Source organism: Peromyscus californicus, unplaced genomic scaffold, assembly GCF_007827085.1.
Source record: "Peromyscus californicus insignis strain IS unplaced genomic scaffold, ASM782708v3 Scaffold_15__1_contigs__length_86483966, whole genome shotgun sequence".
Classification (NCBI taxonomy): domain Eukaryota; kingdom Metazoa; phylum Chordata; class Mammalia; order Rodentia; family Cricetidae; genus Peromyscus; species Peromyscus californicus.
In genome coordinates this window covers 3,739,488-3,764,637 of record NW_026294447.1, presented here as the reverse complement: position 1 = coordinate 3,764,637, position 25,150 = coordinate 3,739,488, and the positions used below count along the sequence as shown (strand labels likewise).

Sequence of the window (25,150 nt, the reverse complement as noted above, 5' to 3'; positions counted from 1 at the left end):
CAAGAAGTAGAAACACTGCAGAACACGAATCCTAAGAAAAGTTTAAGTTTAGACCCTAACTTTGATACCAGATGTGAAAATAAGGCACTGTGGTGAAGATGGGGACTAACACAGTCAAGATGCTTCCCTGTACCTACCATTCAATCATCAATGATGAGAACGCTAATTGTTATGTAAATGTACGTGCTTGTTGGCTCTCAAGACATATAACATGAGGGTCAGCTGCAAAGGAGATTAATACTCACTGGCTAAGGCATCCTGAGGATGAATTAAGAAACACTCTAACTTACTGGTTCAAGTTATTAGCAACTTTCTTTTCCAGAAAAATAGAAAAGTGAAACTCTTAGCAAAACGACTTATAGCTATTTTTGTATTTATTCTTATCTTGAGTTTTTAACCCCTAATTTTAACTACAGTGACTGTCGGTTCAGAGTTGGAGAATTTTAAATAATCCTTCAATTTACAACTTTTAAGCTAGCATTTGAAAAAAAATCAACATTTTAATTGATCTTATAAATTTAAAATTTGTCAAGTCACAGAAAAAAACCTCCAAAATATTTTATATTTTATTGAAGGATCACCAAAGATATTAGATCGTGGAATGACAGAGTGAAAATATCAGTGATACATCCATTCCTCATTTACAGATAACCTGATACCCAGAACACTTCAGTTATATGCTAAGTAACACAGTAAAACTCGGCAGAGCTCAGACTAGACTTCTCCTTTTAATACCCTAAGCTAATCAACTACACATCAGAAATGGAATTTTTTGTTTATGGAAAAATGAGTAATGTAAGAATATCTTATAAGTTCAAAACAGGAATAGAGATGCCAATCTAAAAGGCAGGTCTGACTACTGCCTAGAAGAAACAGAAAGGCAAACCCATCCATAGATTTCCTAATAAAGAAACATTCCTAACCATCTTTCCTTAGTTTCCTTGCTAACTGAACTGCTCATCACTTTTCTCAAAGTTTGCCCATGTGTAGAGGAAGCACAAAGCAAGGAAGACTTTGAGGATGAGAGGGACTAAGGGCACCAAACGCAATGCGGACTCTAAACTCTCAAGTTCAGGCAGAGCGAGATGATCAAGATCTTAAGCTGTTTTCATCATTACTCTTGCTTGTTTATGCACATTTCTTCTGGGGCTGATCAAAATCGAGCTTGGGACTCAGATGGTATGCACAGATAAAGAACATGGCATATCATGCTGAGATTTCTGTTCCAGACATGGTGAAATTAATGTGCTACATGGAGGGCTTTCTCTTAACCTAAATCACATCGCTTGGCCCCAAGAATTCCTGATTTTAGAAAATTAGAAGACACACACTAGGGTGACTCCTTTTGAAAAGCAACTATAAGAGTAATGGAATGCAGTGTCAGTATATATCATGTTAATATTGTTCAAGAGTTTTGTTTCTGGCCGCATGTAACAATTATTTACTATGAAAGATGAATTCGAATACAAAAGCTTGAATTAAATACAAAATAAAGGAAAGGAAAAGAAAAACAAATATTTTTGTTCAATATTTTTTCTTTCAAATATATAATTATTCTCAGATGAAATCTAGTCTCCTTCTGTATGAAGCCTTCTTAATGAAAAGTATACATATTCCTTCTATTAGCTATTCTCACTGGAATAAAGTACTAGAGCTGTCTTACACTTAAAAGTAGAGATCCCTGGCTCAAACTTCACCATGAATTTTAAAATTAAATGTAGATTATGATGTGTTGCCCCAAGAGTATATTAAGCCATAAATGTTAAGTGGAATAACCCCAAATTATGAAACACCAATTAACAGTTAATCACATAATGATAATGATGCCAAGAAGAAACAGGCCAGACTGCAGAGTTCTTCATCCTGACAACCATGATGATGAAGTAAATGAAGAAGTTTGAATATATGAGGCAAAACAAAATGCAGCAAAGAGTAAGATAATTATATTGTGCATAAATTAAAATTATTAACATAAATATATAAATTAATTTTAACATTTTGATGTATATGTATGACATAACAGAATACTGTGTCTTTGCTTCTTGCTTTATGTCAATAAATATTTTCAGCTGAGTGTGGCTGGTGTACACCTATAATTCTAGATTTCAGAAGGCAGAATCAGAGGATCACCCCAAAATTTGAGCTCAGTCAGATGTACATGAGTTCCACACCTGCCAGGGCTACATAGCAAGACTCTGTCTCCAAAAACCAAAGCAATCAAACAAGGACAACAAAACCCTAACACCATCCAAAGCAAGTACTCCCTTAGTTAAGAGGGATGGAACTTAAAATCCACACTACCTCTTTTATATTCACACTATATTCTTATTTTAATTTAGGCTCAGTATAATACATTTATTAATCTTGCATATTTCCTAAAATTTTGCTCTTTTCTCCCTTGCAGTGAAACCTTTAACTCAGATGCCAACTCCACCTCCTCTCTGAGTGATGAGCTGGAAAGGAGAAGACACAGGTAGGCAGGGTATCAGGAACAGGCACAGGCTGAGGGTCTGCTACATGCGCTCCTGTTTGTAGTCGAGACAAAGGCACCACTGAGTGCCCTCAGGTGAGTCACTTAACCCTGCCCTGTCACACCCTTTCCACCTGCACATTCAATAATCACCCCTGCCACCCATCTTCCTCTAAGTGCTGTTTGAAAATATCATAACTAGTCATTTGTTTGATCAACTCAAGAAACACCCAATGCCCTTGGACCTCTGGATACGCAGGGCCAAGTGCAGCTTTGCTGAGAAACTACATCCAATAGCAAGGTGGTCTCACTGAAGAATGCCAGATCCAAATGACACCTTGAAGGTCTTTGAGATTCTCAGATGAAAGGCTTTATATAAAAATAACGTGTTGTTATTACCTAGGCAAAGAAAAATGCATGCGTTTTCTGTCAGCATTCAAGATCCAAAAATAGTGGTGCCTTCTGCTCCCCTTTGATATTTCATTTGCATTTAGCTTGATGACAATATAGATAAATCCTCTGTTTGGTCTTATTGGACCAGGGTTACATTTCAGTGTGTGGAAAATGACAAAATGAAAGAGAAAAGCCTTTGAAAGAAAGTGAAAATAAATGTTATAGCCAAAAGCCAAATAATAGTCAGATCTATTTAAAGTCTATTAAAGAGCAGCCGTCAGGGTATCAAATGCACACTCTCTCATCCTCTGTGGTCAGCCCACTATGTGGACCACCTGCCTTAAATTACGCACGTTCACCGCATCTCTAGAGTCAAGAGGGAGAGCAGAAGTCGGGGTGGAGAGCAGCTTTCTCCATTCATACTAGTCATACCAAACTGAAACTCTCTTCAGAATACTTTTTTTCAATCCACAATTAATTACATTATGGCCTCTAAACCACCACTCTTGGCTTTGGAATAGCATGGGCATATATTCAATAAATAACTTGAAATTTGGGTTGTTCACAGTTATTGATCGACATGGACTGTTTAGTAACGGGCAATTAAGCTACTCTAGGAGGTGACAAAGCCATGCTGGATGTTTACAGCACAGGAATAGAGAACACAAATCTCTAAACTGTTGGTCCAGGGGAGGGGTGGACTCCTCTAGGCAGGTTGCTCAGGGCTAGTCTTGAAGCACATGTGCAGAGTTTGTTTAGAGCTAAAAAACAAAAACAACAACAAAAAAACGGAAAAAAATCAAAACAATCAATAGAATCATTTTGACAGACATTAAAATGCTCTGATAATAAGCTAACCTTTATATATATATATATAAAAACTGTTACTGCTTTTAGGGTGCGAAGGCTCCACATATGATTGCAAGTGATGCTCACTGACTGGGGATAGTTTTTTTCCAAGGGCTGGAAATTAATGCTCTACTGCAGGTTAAGCCATGAGTTCTCCAAACATATCCCTTTACTTATTTGAACAAAGAGATCTTATAGGCAAGTGACAGCTATGGGCTTCATAACTGTTTTAAAACATAAAATGTTTAAGGGAAAACAAATGTTTGAGTCATGGTGCTTTAATAATATCTTTTGAAACGTCACTTGTGCTTACTTGGGTCATCATTATAAACATAAATTTGGGACTAACACAAGAATGTAACGTGTTGGACACAGAGGTATTAGAAATTTCAATGCTATGACTTTCTGTTCCTGTAGATGTGTATTATGGCCTCTCTGTCTTTGGATCTTCTGTTAGAATAGAGATACTGTTAGTTCAGATGTTCAGAACCACCAGGTGCTGGTGCTGATTGGGCAGGGTGCTGGGATTGTCTCAGAGAACTGGGCACGCCTCTGTCAGAGGAGCCTATGGGTTAGTAGTGGGTATCAGTCTGTGGGATGCTGGCACAGACTGATGAGAAAAAGTAACTTAACAAATGCAGAAGATCTTTGGGGCTTCCACTGACACACGGAGTACACATTCTCAGCATGCTGAGGCAAAAATGCTTTCTTTGATTGGCTCCTCTGAGATTCTGGGAATAGCAGGTCCCTAATTTTCTGCACCATTCCAAAATGTCATAAAAAAAAAAAAAACAAGTAAAGTGGCCATGGCAGGTGATTCCATTCAGATTCTCAGGTGGCCTGAGGTTGGCGGTGAGAAGTCTCTCATTTTACTGTTACATGGCCAATGCAGCACAGCCCCTAGACCTTAGTGAAACCTTTAGGAAATGCTTGTTGACTGAGTACTAGTGAATTTAGCTAAAAGCAGTCACAATGGCCACCCATGCAGCCTGACACTTGGAGAAAACTTCCTGGAGATGAGCAAATATTTTGAAAACGTTTCTGTTGATTTAAAAAAAATTGAAAATTCTTTTTGGACCATCTGATAAATGAGCAGGTCATTTTGCCAGAGTAAATGAGAGTTATGGATGACCTCATGCTTTACCAGCTTCATTCACTTCTCACTTAGGGTGCGATCTTTCTGTGCTACTTAAAATATCATTATGCATTGTTCTTTGTAATTGTAACTCAAAAGCCACCAGAGGAGCATGATGAATTTAAGAATTGTACTCAGGGCACAGATGGAAAAGGCCTCGGGATCATTTGCATGGGATGGGAAAATCCACTTCAGATCACACTTCTTGGGTTCTGTCCCATTCCTTAATTACTCCACAGGGCAAACTGAGCTCCCAGATAGTCTGCCCAGCACTTTCTGCACATATTGGTGAGGTCATCCTTTTCCCACTACTCTTGATACATAAGAGCATTTTGAGTGGCAACCATGCTTATTAATGTAAAAGTAATGGTTATTAATGTAAAAGTAATGGTCTCAGGGCACCTTTGTACAAGAGAAGCTTGGGTGTCAAAAAATCGTGAAAAGTCAAAATAAAGATATAGTACCCAGAAATTTACATCTATTCAGGATGTTACAAGACAAATTTTAACTTCAGTAAAGACACTTGTTTTATTCTGTATGAATGAAAAGACGTAATTTCCATATTTTGTTTACCACTTCCCAGTTGTTGAGTAGATTTGAGGAGTAGTTTCCAGTTTCATTCTTAAAAGACAGTCGGGGTCCTGTTATCTGCTCTGTTTACCTAAAACTTAGCAGTAGAAGAGAAAGTGTGAGCCTTGGGGAATAGCTTCCCTGGTTATTCTGGTATATAGGTGATGTCTGGAGCTTACTATCGCTCTTAAAAGCTGAAAACTGCATGTCTGAGTAGAGGAAAGAGCAACATTCTAGAGAAATGCCTCTAACACTTGTGCTTTGAGTCCTTCCTGTAGATTAAATGGTTCAGTTAAATGCATCTAAACACTGAGGGAAACAGAAACATTATTCCAATGGTAAAGAGCCTATTGATAATCAGCCAAGAAGGTATGCAAAGTGGCACCGCCAGAGCAGTACTGCTTCTGGGACCTGCCTGTTCTGGGTGAAGATAATCAAGGCTTAAGCAACTTTGGAGAACTCCAAGGTTAGCTGGAAACAGCAACAAGGAAGTCAGACCAACTCTCAGGACTTCAGCGGGATGGTCCCAGAGCTCCAGTGTTCTGCTTTGAATCTCAAGGGTCTTCTGGAAAGCAGTAGCCTTTAAATGGAAGTAGCTTATCAAAAAAAAAAAAATTACTCAAGTTTTGCGTTTATCCAAAGTCACACATCAGTCTTGTTCATGACAGCCAGTTAGTTAAAGGTCACCTGTTGATGTCCTTTCATCTTGCAGCCAGACAAAATTATAGATTAGGGAGAATATTTAGATAGAGCGTTTGGATGGCAATTCATGTTAGCTGGTCACAACAATGACTACAGCCATGGACACTGTCCCTTCTTCTACACCAAAATGTTCTTTGCTATTATAGACTTTGTAGAGAGGCTTCTACAGAAAACAAACAGCAAATATATAAGAATGCCACTCTGGTTTCTTCTTACAGAGAACACAGGTGAGCCTGTTAGTCACCAACCTGTCTTTCATGGTGTTTTTGGAGACCTTGTCAGGAAGAATAAATATGTCTGTGGCTTGTAGAATCTTTCAGGGATATAAGGTCTTGACCAGAAAATATGAAAGTGTATCATACAGTTTCCTCTTAATATCAATACTTGGTATCACATTTTTGGGTCTTGTAAGTACTCCCATATGTTTCAGAAATAATTAAATTTTTATTGACATTTTGGCGAGCCTCCGAAAGATGGATATCCTTCAGCTGTTAAACATTTGATAGGTTTGAAGTCAGCAAAGTGTTTTTTAAGAGTCTGTGCTCTTGAATATATATTCATACATATACACACATATATGTATATATGTGACAAGATGTGAGCTAGATCTTTTGATGTACTAACTAAACTCTAAAAATAGAGGCAATGATTTTTTGAGCAATGAGTTTTTGAACAATTCTCCGCTTGCCCTTGGAGGGATAGGAGGAACTGGTCAACATGCAATTTTGGCTTATAATTGAGTTTCTCCAATCAGGACAGATGAATTAATTAATATATTCTCTGTCACCGAGGATACGAACCCTTTTTTTTTTCCACTTAAGATTACAACCCACAAGCCTTCAAATCACTAATATTGAAAGGAGGATTGAAGACCACATCCAAAGTGACCAAATAGGTATTGTTTCCCAAATAGTGCAGATTCCCTAACATAGTACGGATTCCCACAAACAGTGCCATTTGCCCCATCTAGTGAGATTCTCCCCAAATGGTGCAGATATCCCGGTCCCCAATGGGACAGATTCCCCCAAAGAGTGTAGACTCCAGTTTTGGAAGACTCTTAGGCACACAGCACCTCTCCGGGTAAACTTCCCTATCAGCAGATACCACCAGCAGTATCGGGTCTCAAGCCTCAGGCGAGCCTGCAAGGCTCATTCCCTCCTTAATTTTCCTCTTTGTTCCTGGAAAGAAGGGATAAGAACCCCTCACCTTCCCGGTCTGTTACATAGAATAAATCAGTGGGAAACGTATCTCCATAGAGAAAGGCATCCACTGGAGGCTACTAAGGGTCAGGCCCACCTTTGGCTTGGAGTTGACAAATGCCTTCAGCACATACTCAGCTCGGCTGGCCCTAGGGGTCCCCTAAAATCGCGCAACAGTCGGCAAAGTCTGACCTGCCCCCCTGCCGCGGTGCGCATTCCAGCTTTCCAACCTCACGGTGCAGTTTGCAGTAAATGAGTCGCTAGGGTTATTTTTCCTGGCCTCACTTCTCTGTCCCGAGCCTGCAGGGAGCTTTCCGAAAGACATCGCCTCCCCCCTACCTCAAGTCTGAGCAGCTTCTGAACGCTGCCGGTTTCCCGCCCCGCGGGAACCAGGACCTTGAACCACTCTGCCTCCGGCCTGGGGCCGAGGCAGGAGGCTGAAACTGCCAGGGGTCCCAGTGGAGGGTTTATTTTTGCCCTACTTCACATGGGGGGGTGGGGGGTCAAATCGCATTAACGCCAAACCACCAACTGGGCGGGGAGCTAGTGGCTAATTGCACAAAATAGACTTACTGCAGAAGCCTAACTTCGCAGGCGGGTGCTTCGGTTTCACGCCATAGTTTAGCTATCTCAGGTCACACCCCACTCCCAGAAGGCAGGGAAGGCAATCGGCCTCCTTAGGTGACCAGAGAACACTGTCAGTTTGGGATGAGAGGCAAGAAGGAGCCTTAGGTGTCTAGGTACCTCTGAGAGTGTCCATTGGCAGCAGGATTCCTAGCTCTTTCTGGCAAGTCAGAAAGAGTGTTGGCATCTGGAAGTGTCAGAAATGAGCCTTTTGCCATAAATCATCCTGAAAAGCATTCAAATCAGACAAGCGTCTAGAGACCCTTCAGACACTCCACCCCTCAAATCCTAGATCAAAGAGCAGTTTCCAGAACCATAAACACCTATTATATGCGAAATCTTGCTTATCTACAGAACGCTGAAGCCAGGAGAAAAGCCAGGGGCATCTGTTGATGTAAACCCTGTGCACAGAATCACGAAGTCCGTTAGCATGGCCAGCGGTTTTGGGGACCGAGGCAGCAACCACTCAGCCCTCCTCTCACGCGTTCCCGGGGTCCTTCAACAACTAGCCGGGTGCTCAGCGCAGGAACTGGACCTTCGCCTTTTCCTGCTTGCTCTGCGTCAACCAGAGGAAGCAGGTGCTGGCCGGACACTCCCGGGCTTAGAAAGCGTGGAAGACAGAGATTACTCCTAGTGCGCCAGGGAGGCGGCTGAGTTGCGAGCTAAACATTGAACCTCCAAACCCAAATATTCCGGATTGCAGCACACGTCCGGCCCCTTTCAGCTCCCACTGAACTCTCCCCTCCGCGCATCCTTTGCCCAGAACACTTGGCAGATTGGCGTTCTCTGGGAATAAAGATCAATGAGGTTGGGGTAGCGGTGGGGTAACAGCCATGGAAAGGGTAGAAAGAAGAATCGAAGGACAGGACCTGAAAGCGAAATATCTTCGATTTTGAGAGACCGACTCTCTCGTCTCCTCAGAGTTAAATAAAGACTCCGTCGGCTTTGCCCTGATGTTTGCGTGGTCAGTCCAGAGTCAAGATCATATGGAAATCTCGAACCCGAACCTGGCTGGTCCCGGAGAATTTGTGAGGCGGAGGCTAGGGGGCGGCGGGGTTGAGGCGGGGAGGGCCAGGAAGGAGAGCGCCCCCATTCCCAGCTGGGAGCCAAGGCACCGGGAAACCAAGGGAAGGGGCGCGGGAACCGCGTGGCGGGGAGCTTACTCCGGGGTCGAGATTATTGGACACGTGTCTTTTGCTCCTCGCAATCCATTTCTTACGGGTGATTTATGAACGGACCTCTTTGATCAGGGATGGTTTTATCTGTCCACTGCTACAAATGACAGATACGACTGGCAAAATGCTTAGTCCTTGCTGTCTAAAAAGTTGCCCCCCCCCCCCCCCCCCCCCGCCGCAAATGTTGTTGCATTTTTCTCTGGTGAGCTCCAGCCAGGCCTCCTGGCTTTACTCCCCTACCCCCAACCCCGTTTGCTGTCTTAGTAGCAATTCCTCCCGAAGGTTTAAATCAACACAAACCGTTGGGCCAGGTCAGTGGGGAGCCATGGCAGGAGGATTTGGGGAACACCATCTGCCTGGTAGTACATTTGTTGCATTTCTAAGAATTGCCCCTGATGGATACCAGGAGAGTTGTCTTCCAGGTGAAGGGGTCTGCCTTCGTAAGGAGAGACCCTGGAGGCCCTGTCTCACTAGGCCTGGCAGAGATGGCGAGCATTGGGGCAGGAGCTGGGATGTGGAAAGCAACCTCTGTGCGCCGGCCAGGACTCCTCGGAACAACCGTTTTGGCTTAATTGGGGGAAGAAGGGGGCGGCAGGAAAAGGGACCGGATCACATTACCGACCCTCCTAGTCCCTAATAGGTAAAGGAAAAGCGGAGTCTCTGAAGCACTGTGTGTGTGTGTGTGTGTGTGTGTGTGTGTGTGTGTGTGTGTGTGTTGTAGTAGTTCATTAAAACCATATCCTGGAACAAAGAGGTTTTCTTTCATGTTTCTTAGATTTGTTATTATTCTGACAGGAGTTCTAAAAACAGGATTTTTCAAGTCAAAGATATCCCTGGGGTTGTCTGCCCCTTGCGTGCCCCTCCCCCTTCCTCCCCCCAACTGGTCTTGGTATCATTATCCCGGTAAGGATTCTTTCTTGTGTTCCTGATTTAGCCTGAGGACATTTAATAGCTGGCTGGATTAAATATTGCAGACTCCTGCCTGGCTATTTGAAAATCCGGGTCGTGGACTGTGCCTAACATCAGAGGAGGAAAACTGATCTATGAGATGTGTTTTAAATTTCACTCAGTCTGCAGAGAAAGAAGGAAGAGGAAGGATTCTCCTCCATCCTGGGTCTTTTTTCTGTGCTACAAAACTCAGAAGTTTTAAAAGGTGTGTGTTGATGGAGAGTGGCAGGAGAAGCCAGGGGTGGAATGAAGCAAGAAGGCTAACAGAAATTTCCTTCAAAGTACAAATGGGATTTACAAGAACATTTAAAAGAACACTGTTAGGGAAGGCAGGACTGCCCCCAGGAGTGGAGCACCACGGTGCCTCAGGGGTGCCCCCGCAGAACTCTAAAGACCTCATCTTGCTGCTAAAGTTGCAGTAGGCAAACGGTCTCTGCTCTCAACAGTAGCCCCAGAATTTTGTGTTAAGTTGAAGAGGAAAAATGGAAGGGAGGAAGGGAGGAAGGGAGGAAGGGAGGAAGGGAGGAAGGGAGGAAGGGAGGAAGGGAGGAAGGGAGGAAGGGAGGGAGGGAGGAAGGGAGGGAGGGAGGAAGGAAGGAAGGGAGGAAGGAAGGAAGGAAGGAAGGAGAAAGAAGGGAAGCGGTGGAAAGGGAGAGAGGAAATGTAGACTGTGGTGTATGGTGATGCGTTTTAGAAAAATGGAGACCTGGAAGCCCCCCAAAGAAAGTTTTACACTTGAGGTAAAGGGGTCCAATCTAAGATTCATGGAAGACCAGGCAAATCCAAAGGGGCAGGAGCTGGCTACAGGGTTAGTATCCAGGATGTTTGGGGGCTATAGCTAGATGTTATGATACGCACCCAAAAGCAATAAATCAGGTTTAGATAAGGCTGGAAGTGTATTGAGACGAAATGCTACAGAGAATCTGCCTGTTTATCTGGTTCTGGGTATTTAAATTTTTGGTTACCCTTTAGTGTCAGTGACATCACTTTGAATGTACTCATTCTCTCTCTCTCTCTCTCTCTCTCTCTCTCTCTCTCTCTCTCTCTCTCTCTCTCTCGTAAGAAACTCCAAGAATAAGATAAACCCTGGCAGTAAAATTGGATTTAATATTACAGATGAAAACACTCTAACTTCTTTAGTTTAGAGCATAGAGGCTGGCAGAAGGCTATGTAATAAGTAAGACAGATGCAATATGGATGTAAGAAAGATTTGGGGACAGTGTTGCATTTACAAGAAGAGCCATAGCACAGTTACTTTACTAAACACTTTTACTGTATGGGTAGCAAACCTTTAAACTCTTATTATGTGTGGCCAACCTGGCCTGCCTGCCCACATGTTAGCATTAACAAGGCCCTCCATGAACATCCCTCTTAAACACAGAAAAGGGAATCATACTCATTTCCCAAACTGGGTAACTGTTATTTCATTTTAATTTTGTTTATAGGCCAAGCTTCCCTCTCAGATGGGAAAAAGTGTCTTATGTGTACAAGTCTTTTGGGGGGGAAATCCCTTTTCAATCAAAGCAGGCCGTTATCTTGGTAAACGCCCTTCCCCATGGACTCAGGGGTCCCCAGAGCAGTAGTTCTCAGCCCCAGGAGGGAGGGATCACCCGCTCATCTTTCAGCCCATGCAAGCATCTTGGAGGTTTGGGGGCTGTCAAATCTGGCATTCCTGCTCTCTTCTTATCGCTTTCTACCCCTTCAAATAGGCAATTGATTAGTTTCAGCTTTTCAAACCGAGACCCGATACTCTCCTCAGGATCAAATGCAGAGAAGCAGGGAGAGAAACACGGGAGGTGGGGATGTGCGGGAGGGACACAGGACTGTTGAGAGAAACAAAGGCCTTGCTGGGCAGGGGAGATGTGACTTCGGGAAGACGCAGTTAGGATGAGCCTTCGATTTCTGTGAGTATTTAAGAGAGAAAAAGGAGGCTGTTGATTTATGCCTGGATTCCCTTACAAGCCTTCCTTGTGTTTAAGGGCGTGGCTCCACTTGCAACTTGCACATCTGTTCTCTTCACGTGACATTTCATAAAAGCCTTAACATCTGGGCAAGATAAACTTCCTCAGGTACCTGCTCAACTTTTCACTTGTCACACTGGCTTCCCCAGCAAGTCCCTTTCCCCTCTGCCTTAGAATAGCGTTTCCTTGCTATCCTTTGTTCTTGCTGCCCCCTTGCTCCAGCCCCCAGTCAAAATGCCCCCCAAATGCCCCCTCTAGGTGCCAGCCTTTGCTAAAGTCCATCTCTTCAGCACACCCAAAAGTCCCCCACCTGGGGCTCCACCCCGCAGGTAGATGAGGGAATGCCTGGAACCCAGGGAGAAAAGTTTTATTTCGATTCCAGCAACAGACCAAAAACAAAACAACAAAACAAAACCTGCCTTGTAAGCAACATTCACACTCGCATTCAGCCTCGTCAGCCCGATCTCACTCCTCTTCACATTCCTCCACAGGACCAGAAAAAGGGATAACTGATGCGGGTGTCTTTGCTGGGAGTGTTCCCTTTATCTGGTAGACCTTTAGGCCGCAGGGTTTACAGAAACATTATTTCTCTCCTTTCGCTCCCAAGCTCCCCTCCCCCAGGAAGGCTGCCTTCTGGAAGGAATGCTTTTAGCACTGCCGTTGCCTTTTCTAGTCCTCTGGTCTCAGCCTAAATCACATGTAGCAAAACGACGACACAGTCTCCAGTTTGGGTAAGAGGGAAAAGAAGGAAAGAAAATAGTCCACGTAAACAATAAAGAAGCCACCGAAGGCCCTCGCTGCAGCAAACCCCAAATGACTCCTTGCAGGGCGCCCACGAAATCCCCACTGTAATTGACTGTTTTCCTTGAGGTTTTCTGACCATGTGCTTTTTGCCATGTTGCTATGACTTTATACAAGAAGATGCGTATATGCGAGGCTCACATCTCGACCCTTCCCTCTCCGGCCTTTATCAAGGGACAGAAAATAAAGCAGTTCCTCGTGTCCCAGTGATTGTAACTCGTCCCACCTTCCAGCGACCTGCCACAGGCTCCTTCTTACTTTATAGACATCTGGGAATTCCATACATGCCTCAAACTCCAATTACACACCTTCTTCAAAGGACGCGTGCTTTGATTGCTATGAACATTAAGTGGGGTTGCGTCTTAGGCCTTGAAACAAAAGAGAATGTAAAAAAACGCACACAGTACCCGGTTTGCTAGGTCTGCTTTTTGCTACCCTCTAAACACAGAAAATTAATCCTTCTGTTTGTATTTCCGATGCTCACTTTCCAAAGATGGTCTGAGAAATAGTGTAGTTGTCGCTATTAAGAATCAGGAAAAAGCCGACTTCTTCCATTGTGCGGGAGCTCTTTCCTTCCACTTTCGCTGGAGCTGGGGGTGGGGCACTCCTTATGACACATTAACGGAAATTTCTGGAAAAGTGGCCCCTGGGGATTCCCTTCCCGACCCCCAGTTTGTCACTAATGCGGGCCTGTCTTTGGGAATTTGAGGTTGGGCCTTTGCCTGTGTCTATAGCCGCTTAGCCTTGCTACCGCTGACACTTGGCGCGGCGGCCCCTGGCAGCGGCCAGGGAGAGGCCCAGAGCCGTGGGTCCCTGCCATCCCCAGAGCAGCGACACTGACACTCTCCACAGCACGGACTGCCACCCACGCAGGGGAGCCTCGTCGCTGCCCCTCGGGTGCACCCTGCGCAGGTGAGACCCTCGTTCCCCACGGAGCTCTGTTTGGGTTTCCGTGGCGTTTGTCCCCCCCCGCGGGTTTGTTTGTTTTTCTTCAAATTACAGATGCAGGGAAAACCGCCTGACATCATGAGAGCGGGACAAATGCTCACTTTGAAGGATTCCTGGGCAAGACTTCAAGTGAAATCATATGCCTGAGAAGAACTTGATACTGGTCTAGAGAAAATAACTAGCTCTGACTTTGCCAAACCGTGGAATGTGCAAAATGCTCGACTTTTTTGTAAGAGGCCAAATGTCCCTTAAAAAGCTCCCTTATGAGTATGAGCCCAAAGACCCCAGGGGCAGGAAGCGTGTGCCAATCTTGAATGTAGGAAGAAAGGACACAGGTTGTGCGCGTTTCTATTTGAGGTTATTTTATTAATGTGTAGCACTTTGGGTAGGGATCTGCAAGGGTACCTGGATTATCTGTGCATTGCTTAATGGTGCACACAGGCCCGGGACCCAGAAACATGTGCAGGAGCACACTTACTGCTGTTATCAGAGGCTTGTCAATCAGAGGAAGTTATAAACAAGACAAAACAACTATCTTCACAGGTAAAAACAAATTCAGTTCTTCGGATGGAAGACCATTTAACACAGTTCTTCCTCCTAGCCAAAGCACTGTGGTTGGGGACAAAGACAGGAGTCCAGGCACATTACATGATAAGATTTAGCGTCTCCGTGATGAAACCATGAACCGGGTAATTTATCCAGCATGTACTTTAAACAAAGGTAACTAAAATAAAGCACTGGAATAAAATGAGACTAACAGGGAGGTGAACAAACAAGTCGTTTCTACTATGAAGAGTGGGGCATTTTATGTCGCATCAGTGGAAGTGAGATTATAGACATAACCTTGCAAACTAGAGATTACCTTCCAGGTAACAATTTCCACCACGAAGTCGCCTCACTTAAATAAAGTTACTTATGAGCTTTTTAAAAAGTTTGTCTATTTTATGAAAATCCAGGAGAAAATATTATCTTCACTTTTCTATTACTATTATTCTATACGACTGCCTTTCCCAGTTTCTTTTTATGAAAAAGTGGAGACGCAGAAGAGAATGTAAAACACTCTTTTCTGAAGTGTCTAGCTTATATACGCAGAGTTAGGATAGCATTTACCTTCTCAGTCATGATGTGACTTCCATCCTGGTATCCTTCAAGACATCTGAAACATCAATAGTCAGACCAGGCTAGTGAACATGGAAGTTCCCTCAAAAGCATCTGTAAAATGGACATGATGGGATGACTCATGCAAGAGGGATTTGCCATCTTGGTCTTCTCCCTCATCTTTTTAGGACACTTTAGCTTATACACATACAATCCACAGACACCCCACAGATATACCACACAAAATTGCCTTTTATTTTCACTATAAGGTAAATGATAACTAAAAATTTAAAAACAGAATAGAAAAGTAAAAACCAGTAGCTCTCCATGCTTTTACTAATATTTTAATATAACTCAATGCTACAGGTTATTACGTTTCTAAAATATTCACAATAATTAATTTATAATGCTGCTGTGTCAGCATTTGGGACTGCTGTGTGAAGAGGGAAAGAAAAACTTCCAGGCAATAAAATAATCTCTACCTGAGCTAAGTAAATGCAACCTATTTGGAGACATTAGCTTATTTGAATTATTTTGTGAATTAGGCACCACAATAATTCCCAGCTTGAAAACACCCCTATTTACATATGACTGTGTTAAGCTGATGAAAATTTAAAGGCAACTTTTAAAAATCACTATTTTAGTTGTTTAAAAAAAAAAAAACCTGCGTTTTTGTCCCAGAAAATACTGAATGAAATAAAAATCCAGCGCCATTTGTCCTCATTTTACAGAGCTTCAGGGGTGTGTGTGTGTGGACATGGTACTGACTGAAGAGTTGTAGCATTTAACAATTGTAATTGTTCTGGTGATTACCAAGGATACCCCAAATTTGAGTATTTATTTTTACTGCTCAGTTGTATTTTCTTTACGTACATATCAGGAGCATGTTTCCCAGGGGGATAACATTAATATAGCAAACCCTTTTCTTTTTTAATCAACATAGCACTGGGAATCATTCATTCACTCAAGAGGTAAATAAATCACACAACGATCTCCCTCTGACTTAAAATTTTCTACACATTTGAAATATAATATATATAATATATAAAATGTATGTATTGTTTTCATTAACACACTGGCCTTTCACGGAAATAAGCCTTTTTAGGAATCTTCACGGAAATAAAGGGAAGGACAAAAATGCATAGTAACAAGGAAATAATACTGCTTTCACATTGCTTATCTGAATGCTTTAGTTCAGACTGTAAGCAAGAGGTACGTGATACCAAATCTGTTCAATTCAACCTAAGAGGTGGAGAGGCAGTGAACCCGCTGAACGACAAGCTGTAATAATAATAGAGCTGTCCTTTAAATAGCATGGCTGTCTCTGTCAGTAGCTGGTTTATTTGAGGTTTTCACTCCTTTGTTTATATTAGCGCCCCCACTCCCTCCTGGATATCCCTAGAGTTAAACAAACAAGTATTTACCACCAACTTAATTCTGAGTTTTAAAAATATAGACCAAACTTTAAAGTTCTTAAAATTTTCCAATCATATTTATTTATTGCAGAAAAATAATATACAAAAGATATTTACAAAACAGTCATAAAAATATGAATGCATTTAGACACCGGATCTATTTGCATTTTACCATGGGTCATCAATAAATAAATAGAATGTTGTCTTTTGTATTTTATGTTTTTCTTTTCCCTCAGAGGAAATAATTTTTTTTTAAGGAATTCACTGACTATGGTTTTGTAGGCCAGTTTGATCCCAGCGTTTTTATTTCTAAAGGTGGTGTTAAAATTCCTCTGATTGTTACCCATCTTAAAATGGAGAAAGTCCACAATGATGCCTTTCCTCTCAGTGGCTGATTGGCACGACCTCTTGAGAATGCATGCATGAAAAAAATAAAACATTCTTCGTCAAAAGGTGGGGGGGGGGGCACAAACAACGGTTCAGACTTCTATCAGAATGCAGAGGTGTGAGGCTGGTGCCGCTGCCTCTGGGAATCTCGGTGCACCGGCCTGTCTGGCTTTCTCTTTTAAAAGTGTGCCCCACGCCCTGATTCTTTTGAATCTGGGCTCTGCTCTTCTAATTTCCAAGAAAATCTCTGTCATATAGATTTATTTTTAGTTATCCAGCTCCAGAGTTCTCTAGACTGTCCATTTTCTCCTTCTCTGGAAACAATGACATCTGCAAAAACCCAGAAGGGGAAAGTTGGTTATTGTGTGCGTCTCTGTGGCTGTTCTCGAAGACCACTGAGCCTTGTTATCACTACCAGCGAGAATTTTCGGTGAACAACCTGGAAGGATTTCAGCCCAAGGGCAAGAGGAAGTGGGTGGGCGGAAAGGAGGGGGTGGAATTTGGAAACATTTGTTTTAAGAAGAAGGGAATTTTAAAGACGAAAGAAAGGGGGAGGGCTAGCTCTGGGCACAAGGCCCGCACTCAGCTTCTCAGTCTTCTGTCACGCACACTCCCGCACACGCTCACCCCTCCCCGACCCGGACCTGTTTCCCCAGTGGGGACTGAACTACCTGCCAGAGACACGGGTGGGATGGGGTGGCGGTGCCTGGCTAGGTGGAGGGCAGCGAGGAGAGTGGGGTCACCCAGCGCGGCGGCGGCGAGGTGGCCTGGGAGCCCAGGCCTGGCCCGAGCGACCCCGGAGTGGGTCCTTACCTAGGTCTCCGGCCTGCCGAGGGGGTGGGGAGCTCCGCCTGCTAGTGGGATGCAGACATGGACCAGGCCCCCTCCATCCTCCAGACCGAGAAGGCGTAGCTGAGCCGCTCGTGGGCTACATAGCTGCAGCTTGCCATCTTGGAGTCCAGCTCGTCGCTCTGCAGGACCTGGTACAGGAAGTCGATGTACCTGGCCGCCAGTTTGAGGGTCTGAATCTTGCTCAGCTTGTCCGAGGGCAGCGTGGGGATGATCTTGCGCAGCGCGGCGAACGCCTCGTTCAGCGACTGCGTGCGCTGGCGCTCCCGCACGTTGGCCATGACCCGCTGCGTCTGCAGCTCCTCGTACGACTGCGGGCTCCCGCCCCCGCTGCTGCTGCCGCCGCCGCCGCCGCCCGCGCCGCCGCCGCCGCCGCCGCCGCCGCCCGCAGATTTCTTGCCGCGCTTGCCCTGGGCCGGGCTGCCCGGCTCGTCGCCGCCTCCGACGCCCCCGCCCGCGGCCCCGCCGGGCCCCGCGCTGCCGCCCGCGCTGCGCCGACTGCTGCGCCGCTTGCGAGCCCCGCGCTTGCCGCTCGCCGGCTGCTGCCGGTCCGGCTCCTCCTCGCTGTTGCTCAGGCTGTCGTCGGCCGGCGAGACGGGCGAGCTGGACACGTCCTGCATCATCTCGCGGGCGGCGACGTGCGGCCTCGCGGAGCCGGGAGGAGGGGGAAGAGCAGAGGAGCGGGGCGCCTTAGCCCGCCAGCTTCCCCGCGCTCGGCGCCGGCCCGGGCGGTGCGGCCCGGAGGACGCAGGGAGGAGGGATGGGGGGGAACCTCCGCGGGGAGGGCGCGGGAGGCGGGGAGGGAGGCGGGCGGGGGAGGGGACGGTGTGGAGGGCCCCGAGGTCCAAAAAGAAGGCGCCCGACGGCCGCACGCGCGCCCCGCTCGGCCTGGCGCAGCCGGTGCCGGTGCTGGCGAGCCCGCTAGGTGTCTGGGAGTTGGGCGCGGGCTGCGGGCTTGGCCGCTCTTATACCTCCGTGCGGGCGGAAAGTTTGGGGGCAGCGGTGTCATTGGCCTGACGTGGGGAGGAGGGACTTTTCGAAGTTTTATAGGAAAGTTTCCGCTTTCCAGCCCCCTCCCCCGGCCCGGCCCCCCTTCCCCGGGGTCTAACAATTCGTCCTCCGAACCATTCAAAACCGACCTGGCCCGGGCGGCCGGCCCCTGCGCCCGCCTCCCCCGCCCCGCAAGCTCTCCCCCTGTGCTCGGAGGCGACGCGGGACGATTTCCTTCCTCGTCCGAGCGCGCGCCCAGCGCCCCCGCAGCCGAGCGCAGCACGGCAGGCAGGCGGAGGGGCCTGTCGGATGCTGTCCCCCCACCCAGTGCCCCGTGGGGGGAGGTGGCTGTGACAGCAGCAGTGGCCAGCGGCTTCGACGCACTGGGTGATGTCTCATCCCGCCCGGGATCTCTCAGAGTCCTTGGGGCCTGCTGGGGGTGGCTGGGCCGCAGGCTGGGTGGCAAAAAAAAAGTGTCAACCACCGAGCCTATCCGATGGTCAGGTAGAGGAAAGCCCGAGTCCCCAGGGATTCACCGCGGCTGCCAGGCCCCGAGGTCGAGGGCGGTTCCGAAGACGTGGCCACACCGCGGGGGCTGCGGATCTGTGTCCCGGCCTGCCGTCTCACCCCTCCCGGAGAAACAGCTGGGCTCCCCTTTCCTGCTACGGTGACGCAGTCTAAAGTTCCCCTGCTCTCAAAAGACGGAGCCTCCGAAGGTGCTGGGGCGAGGCTGAAGTTCATTCTGCCACAGAGACAAGCCTCTTCCTTAGGAAGAGAGCAAAGCAAGGGGAGGGCAGAGCGGCCTTCGTGTTGGCCCCAGTGCCCCACGCTGGAGCCCAAGGTGGAGGACTCTGTGACGTTTCATCGCCGGTACTCCCAGATGAGGCCCCGAGTTGTAACCTTGGGTAGTCAGTGTATAAAATGTTAAGGTGTGTGTACGGGAGCTCAGTATCATTTACAGGGCTGCTTGGTCCGAGTGGCCCATCCCAGGTCGTCTTCCTAGCAGGTCGCGTGGGTAGTTATACTCACAGTGTCTCGAATGCATTCTGACCATTCAGCCATGTTTGGCAATGCAAGCATTTCTACCTAATACCGTGAAAACCCAAGAGCTCCAAAGAGGATTCTGGCAAACTGGAAGCTGAGAGGTTGATGAGCAAGAAGGGGAGAGGCTATCGGAGAGAAGCCTGCAGGGCTTCCCCCCCCCCCCCCCCCCGCCAAGTATGAGGGGTTAGGGGGTCGGTTCAAGATGATCTCTTACTATTCAAAAAGGCAATCTGGGACCTAAGGCTGTAAGTAGCCAGAGTTCAGGGGCAGAGTTTACACTCGCGGAGAGGAGAGCCTCGAGCTCCTGGCGGCTCACAGGCTGAGGTCCTGGCCCAGGCTCCCAGCCCCTACTTCCCGGGTCAATCCCCTGGGGAAATGCTAGCTCAGCAAGCGCCCCTTTCTGAGTTGGACCAAAGGTCGCGGCCAGCGACTTCCTGAGAAGCTGGAGGCCGAAGCCCCTGCGAGGCAGGGCAGGCCACGTGGCTGCGTCCTGCTGAAGCTCTCAGCTGGGTCGCGGAAACGCTGGGGTGTGGAATGCCTGGGGCTGGTCCCCCGGCTCAGCCTTTGTGGGGAGAGCTACCTCTTGGGAGCACAGTAAACCTGACTGTGCTTTCACCAGAGTGGAGCCCTCTCGGGGTTGCCCTGCACGGCTTGTACTGATATCCAGAGACAATGACCGCAGCGTGCCAACCGGACGGCCCCGCCCGCTGCTGCCATATTTTAAAATGACAGCCTGGCTGAGAACCAGATTCTACTTGACCTCCACTTAATTTTAATAGCTCGTAGCCAATTCTTCTCAAAATAAAGCCACTCCTGCACCCTTGTATTTGCATCTTTCACCGACAAGAATTTATCTCTTGGAAACAAAACATGGCAGAAATTCTGCCTCATTCCCTACCAAGCGTTCTGCTTTCTAAAAATGAATTGCAGAGTATCCCGCAATTATCTTTTAGAAGGTGGCTGCAGAAATCTCGAGAACTTTCCATTTTAGCTATCTCGATTTTCCCTTTATTAATATCAGTCTCAAAAGTTATTTTTTTCCTTTAGCTGAGTATTAAAAATAATACAAAGAGAACGAATGATAGGAACCTTTTCTTCCTTTGGGGACATGGCCAAGGAAGATGGGGAGGGAGGACGCAAAGTGGGGGAGGCTACTTTAGAGATCGGAAATGTTGAGGGGAAGGGTTGGACCAGGTGAAGAGAAACAGTTCACATTTCTGCCTAGCCGGGGTCATTGGCAAGTGCACCTTTCTCAAGGCTTCCAATCTGCAAGTTAGCCCTGGCGTTGCACTGTGTTGTCCCTCCCCCCCCCCCCCCACACACACACACAGACACCCTTCTCAGGGCTTAGGCAAAGCTCTTGAAGCCAGAGCGCTTAAAAAGCATTTGAAATGAATGATCTAACGAGAGCCATCTCCAGCTTGGGAGCTTTTGAACAGGATCACAACGAATCGTTTTAATTCTGAGTAGAAATTCCTCTTAAACTCTTTCTGAGGTGTGGGGGATGGAAGTACTTGTAAAGTGCCGCTGGGATTTACATTTTGAGCAAAAGGTGGTACATTTCCAAGTGAATCAGCTCAGCAATATCTAGGGCTTGATAATGTGTGCTGTGCAAAAGTGACAAGCTGAGGTCAGCCGCCTTTTCTGTTGGATACAGCTCCTTGTCACGTTTTGCTTGATGCCACTGCTGGGTAAAGCTGAGCCCTTCTCTATTTGCCCACAAGGCTGATGCAATTCTGGATATCTCATCGACGTGACCGTGATTGTGATTTGCACAGTGTTTCAGCTTCACATCAGAGAGTTTCCTTTATTTTCAAACCCCGATTTTGGTCTTTTTAAGTACAATAGTTTTACATCTTCCCCTTTAAGGCTTCTGTCAATGTGACATCAGCTGGGGACTGGGAAATGATAGGCTAATTAGGATCTAACTCACTTTGTCTACTTCAGAAGCAGGAAATATCCCCCAAACAATGCTCACTGAAAACAAATGCCTTTTGCTCTTGGAGAATTCACGAGGAGCTTTGCTTTCAGGCTACAAAACTGGCATGTTTGCAGTTCTTCCTGAGCAGTGCTTATAAAAAGAAAGAAATGAGAAAAAGACAGAAATCTCATGCTGGGCACACACAGCATTTCTGTAATTATTCTTACACTTTCATTGTGCATTGACATTTTCTTAGCAGTCAGTTACAAATACTTTGAGAACAGGAAAGGAAATACACTGTAAAAATTGTAAGTGAGCTGGTAGGCTTTAGAATTGGGTTTGTACAAAAGCTGTCTACTCCACAATGACTCCTCTAGGTCTTCAGATGACAAGTCACTGGGTCTTTCAATGACTTAGGTGAAACACAGGAGCCCTCCTGCAGAAGGGGGAGCGTGTTGGAAGGCTGCAGTTGAACGGGTCTCAGAGAAGGTTGTGCATCTTAGATTTCATCTAATTTTGGACATTCTACAGGATTTCCCAGTTTGGTATTTCTAAGAGGTAATTTCATTGCAGTGTTATATAAAGTCTACATCATCACCAGTGACTCCGATCACTCCTGGTTTGCAGGCAGCGTTGGTGATGTTTGAGCATCTTCGTCCCTCTGCGGATATTCTAGTTCGTGAATCTAACTGAGTCACTTTTATCTTTCTGAATTCCTTTAATGATACTGAACTAAAGTTATACAATTTAAAAGTTTCAATCCAGAAGTAAGGACAGAAAATTAAAAGGAAAAAGAAACTGAAGGACTCCTCAAACGAGCAAATAAAAATGGAAATCAATTAATCATTAGAATATCTGACATTCTGCATTTGAGATGAGGATGAGATTAAGACTTTTGTACTCTGGAAAGAGCAAGAGCAAGACAAAAGGATAAGCGTCCTACATTTCCCCCTTGACTTTATTTTATTCTAAAAAATGGTAAGTGTAGCTTGGAGAGTTGGTATCACATCTCACTGCTGGTGGACCTGACTGAAATACACACTCCCAAACTCCCTAGTTATTTTCAAGTTGCTCTGATAACTGAAGAAAAACCCCCATAAAAGACAGACCTCATCGGTACATTTCACATGATCCAGTCCTGCTGTATACTATTTAAATATCTTAAGTTATCTGATGTTCAGCGATTCAAGTTGAAATCGGACAATTTCTACTGTTTTTCCAGCTTAGCTTTCCTTTTTTGACTATCCATAACTTTTACCTTTCTTCTCTCTGGGGATTCCCCCACCTACAGATGGCGTTTTCTGAACCCTTAAATCCCATTCACATTATTTGATTTGATTCTTCCTGAAGAAAACATGTTGTTTTTGCCAGTGACCACAAGAGGACACAATTTCCTAGGGACTTTGCCTAAAAAGAAGTTTACAGAAGAAGAAAAAGTAAAAAGATAGCAAAAATAGCAGTTAATGAATGTCAGTTAGAGATGTCTAGTTTTTCTGTGTCACTTTTATTAATCTTTAAAAGCATAAAAATAAGCTAATCTTCAACATTTGTGTTTTTTAACTATCTTCCCCTTATGTGAAACTTGGAGGAAATTATAGATTTATGACAAATTTAAAAACTTTAGTGTTATAGTTAAGGAAAAATGTTTATATTTGACAGAATTTGTGCAAAACTCTTGATGACCTCTATTTTTAGAGTAATGTTTAATAACAAAAAAAGGGGGGTTTTAAGAATCATATGAACATTTCAAAATTCTTATCTGGGAGTGTTGGTGTGTATTTAAAATTCCAACACTTTCCAGGCTGAGACAGTAGGATTGTTTAGAATTCAAGGCCAGTATGAGCTCCGTGGTGGATGCTAGGCCAGCCACTGAACTGTAGTGAGACACTGTCTCAACAGAACTTTCCCCTGACTAAATCTGAGCATTTGCAATGTCTTCACATAGGAAGGTACATTAAAACTGTTTTTTATAATTTGTCAAATGTGTTTGAATGCACGTGTTAAATAAAATTATTTTGCAGAGATTGTAGGATTACTTAGGATATTCACTGTCTATACTTCTTCAAAAACGATTATACACAGTCTTTGGCTAACCTCTTCCTCCTATTTTCCCCTCCCCTCTCTGAAAAGGACTTGAGACCAGATGAGTAACACACATCTATAATAACTCTTGCACTCAGGAAGTGGAGACAAGAGGGTTGTAAGTTTAAAAATACCTTGGGAGAACAGAGAGAAGCCAAGTCTTTAAAGGTTTTATAGCAGTTTGATTACTTTGTAATTTAAAATGAATGCCTCTTGGGTTTTTTTTTTTTTTTTTGAAGAATTGCATCATGTTGGTGTGTTTCGATGACACCAGGCTGGGGAATCCCGAGTTGGTCACTGTTAAATTCTTCCTTTGTATTTGTGTTTTCTACAGATACATGCCTCATAATATTACTGATACTCTGCTCTAGGCACTGAGCAATGGAACAAAGATTTAGAAAATAAGGGAAAAAGAAGAGGAAAGCAAATAAAAAGAATAAGGAAGAAATCCAGGTAGATGGTACAGAATCTGGAAAGCGGAGGTAGAATGACATCTGGACAAAGGAAAAAGAAAGATAAAGAGAAACAGACCAAAGCTTCCATGTGTAAGGGAAGTGCAAAAGGCCAAAGAACAAGGAAAGAATTGATACATTGATATAGTAGAACACCAGCATTATTAAAGTAGACTTGTATTTGTTCAAAGGTATTGTTTCAAGTATTTTCTTATCTTTGGTAGAGCCATTTAGTTAAATAAAAATCCCAATCATTGTTGAAGACATAATAAAGACAGGTTGAAAGGATATGAAACTTTTAATTATTGGTGACGTTCATCTACTGGGTATGGTTTCTCTTATATTAGAATGAACTTGTTAATATGTTGTCATTACTGAAAACCTCAGGACACATTTCTTTTGGGTGAATGTTGATGTCATTACTTCATTGAAAATGCTATTAACCATGATATAATTTTAGAATGCCCATAGCAGTTGCTTAGAACCCTAGGTCCTTGGTTATTTTCTATTGGACCTACACTATTGTAAGGGAAAGCTGGATGTTTCTTCTGGTAGTGAGTGGTGCCCAGTAGCTTCACCTTCCTAGACAGAGCTTAATAGATGAGGCTTATTCCCATTCAGTCTACTGGATGACATCAGACATTGTCAGATTCTTGTTCTCTTAAAGGTACATTCTAGATGTGGATTCTGGTTCCCCCCAGCACCAATTCACTGCGGTGTTGGTGTTGGTTCTTCTGTAACTGTTGATGACTCTAGTTATGCTAGGTACTCTTAGAAGATTTAATCCACGACATCAAGCAAGTCACAGAACAATGGAAAATAAAATGTATTTTATGCAAATGAGGAAGTAAAAAGGCTCTCGGGAGGCAGAGCCAGGTGTATCTCTGTGAGTTCAAGGCCAGCCTGGGCTACCAAGTGAGTTCCAGGAAAAGGCGCAAAGCTACACAGAGAAACCCTGTCTCGAAAAACAAAAAACAAAAAACAAAAAAACAAAAACAAAAACAAAAAAAGGCTCTGATATATATTTGCAAAGAGTGCCAAGAAAGAGCCCTGCCTGAACCTGGACTGAGGTGATAAGGGTGATTTGTGCATTTGGAAATTTCCTTCATGCACTAGCAGTCACCCTAGGAAGTCTTT

General features: G+C 45.0%; 1 protein-coding gene across 1 annotated transcript; it reads right to left on the bottom strand.

Annotated features, from left to right (window-relative positions):
• Positions 1 to 16,336: 16,336 nt before the first annotated feature.
• Twist1 (twist family bHLH transcription factor 1) lies at positions 16,337 to 18,449 on the bottom strand. The gene is made up of 2 exons (XM_052738162.1): positions 17,489 to 18,449; positions 16,337 to 17,005 (listed from the first exon to the last, which is right to left on the bottom strand). The coding sequence occupies exon 1, from the start codon at positions 18,145 to 18,147 to the stop codon at positions 17,530 to 17,532; it is 618 nt and encodes a 205-aa protein (XP_052594122.1). The 5' UTR covers positions 18,148 to 18,449; the 3' UTR covers positions 16,337 to 17,005; positions 17,489 to 17,529.
• Between the last annotated feature and the right edge of the window lie 6,701 nt (positions 18,450 to 25,150).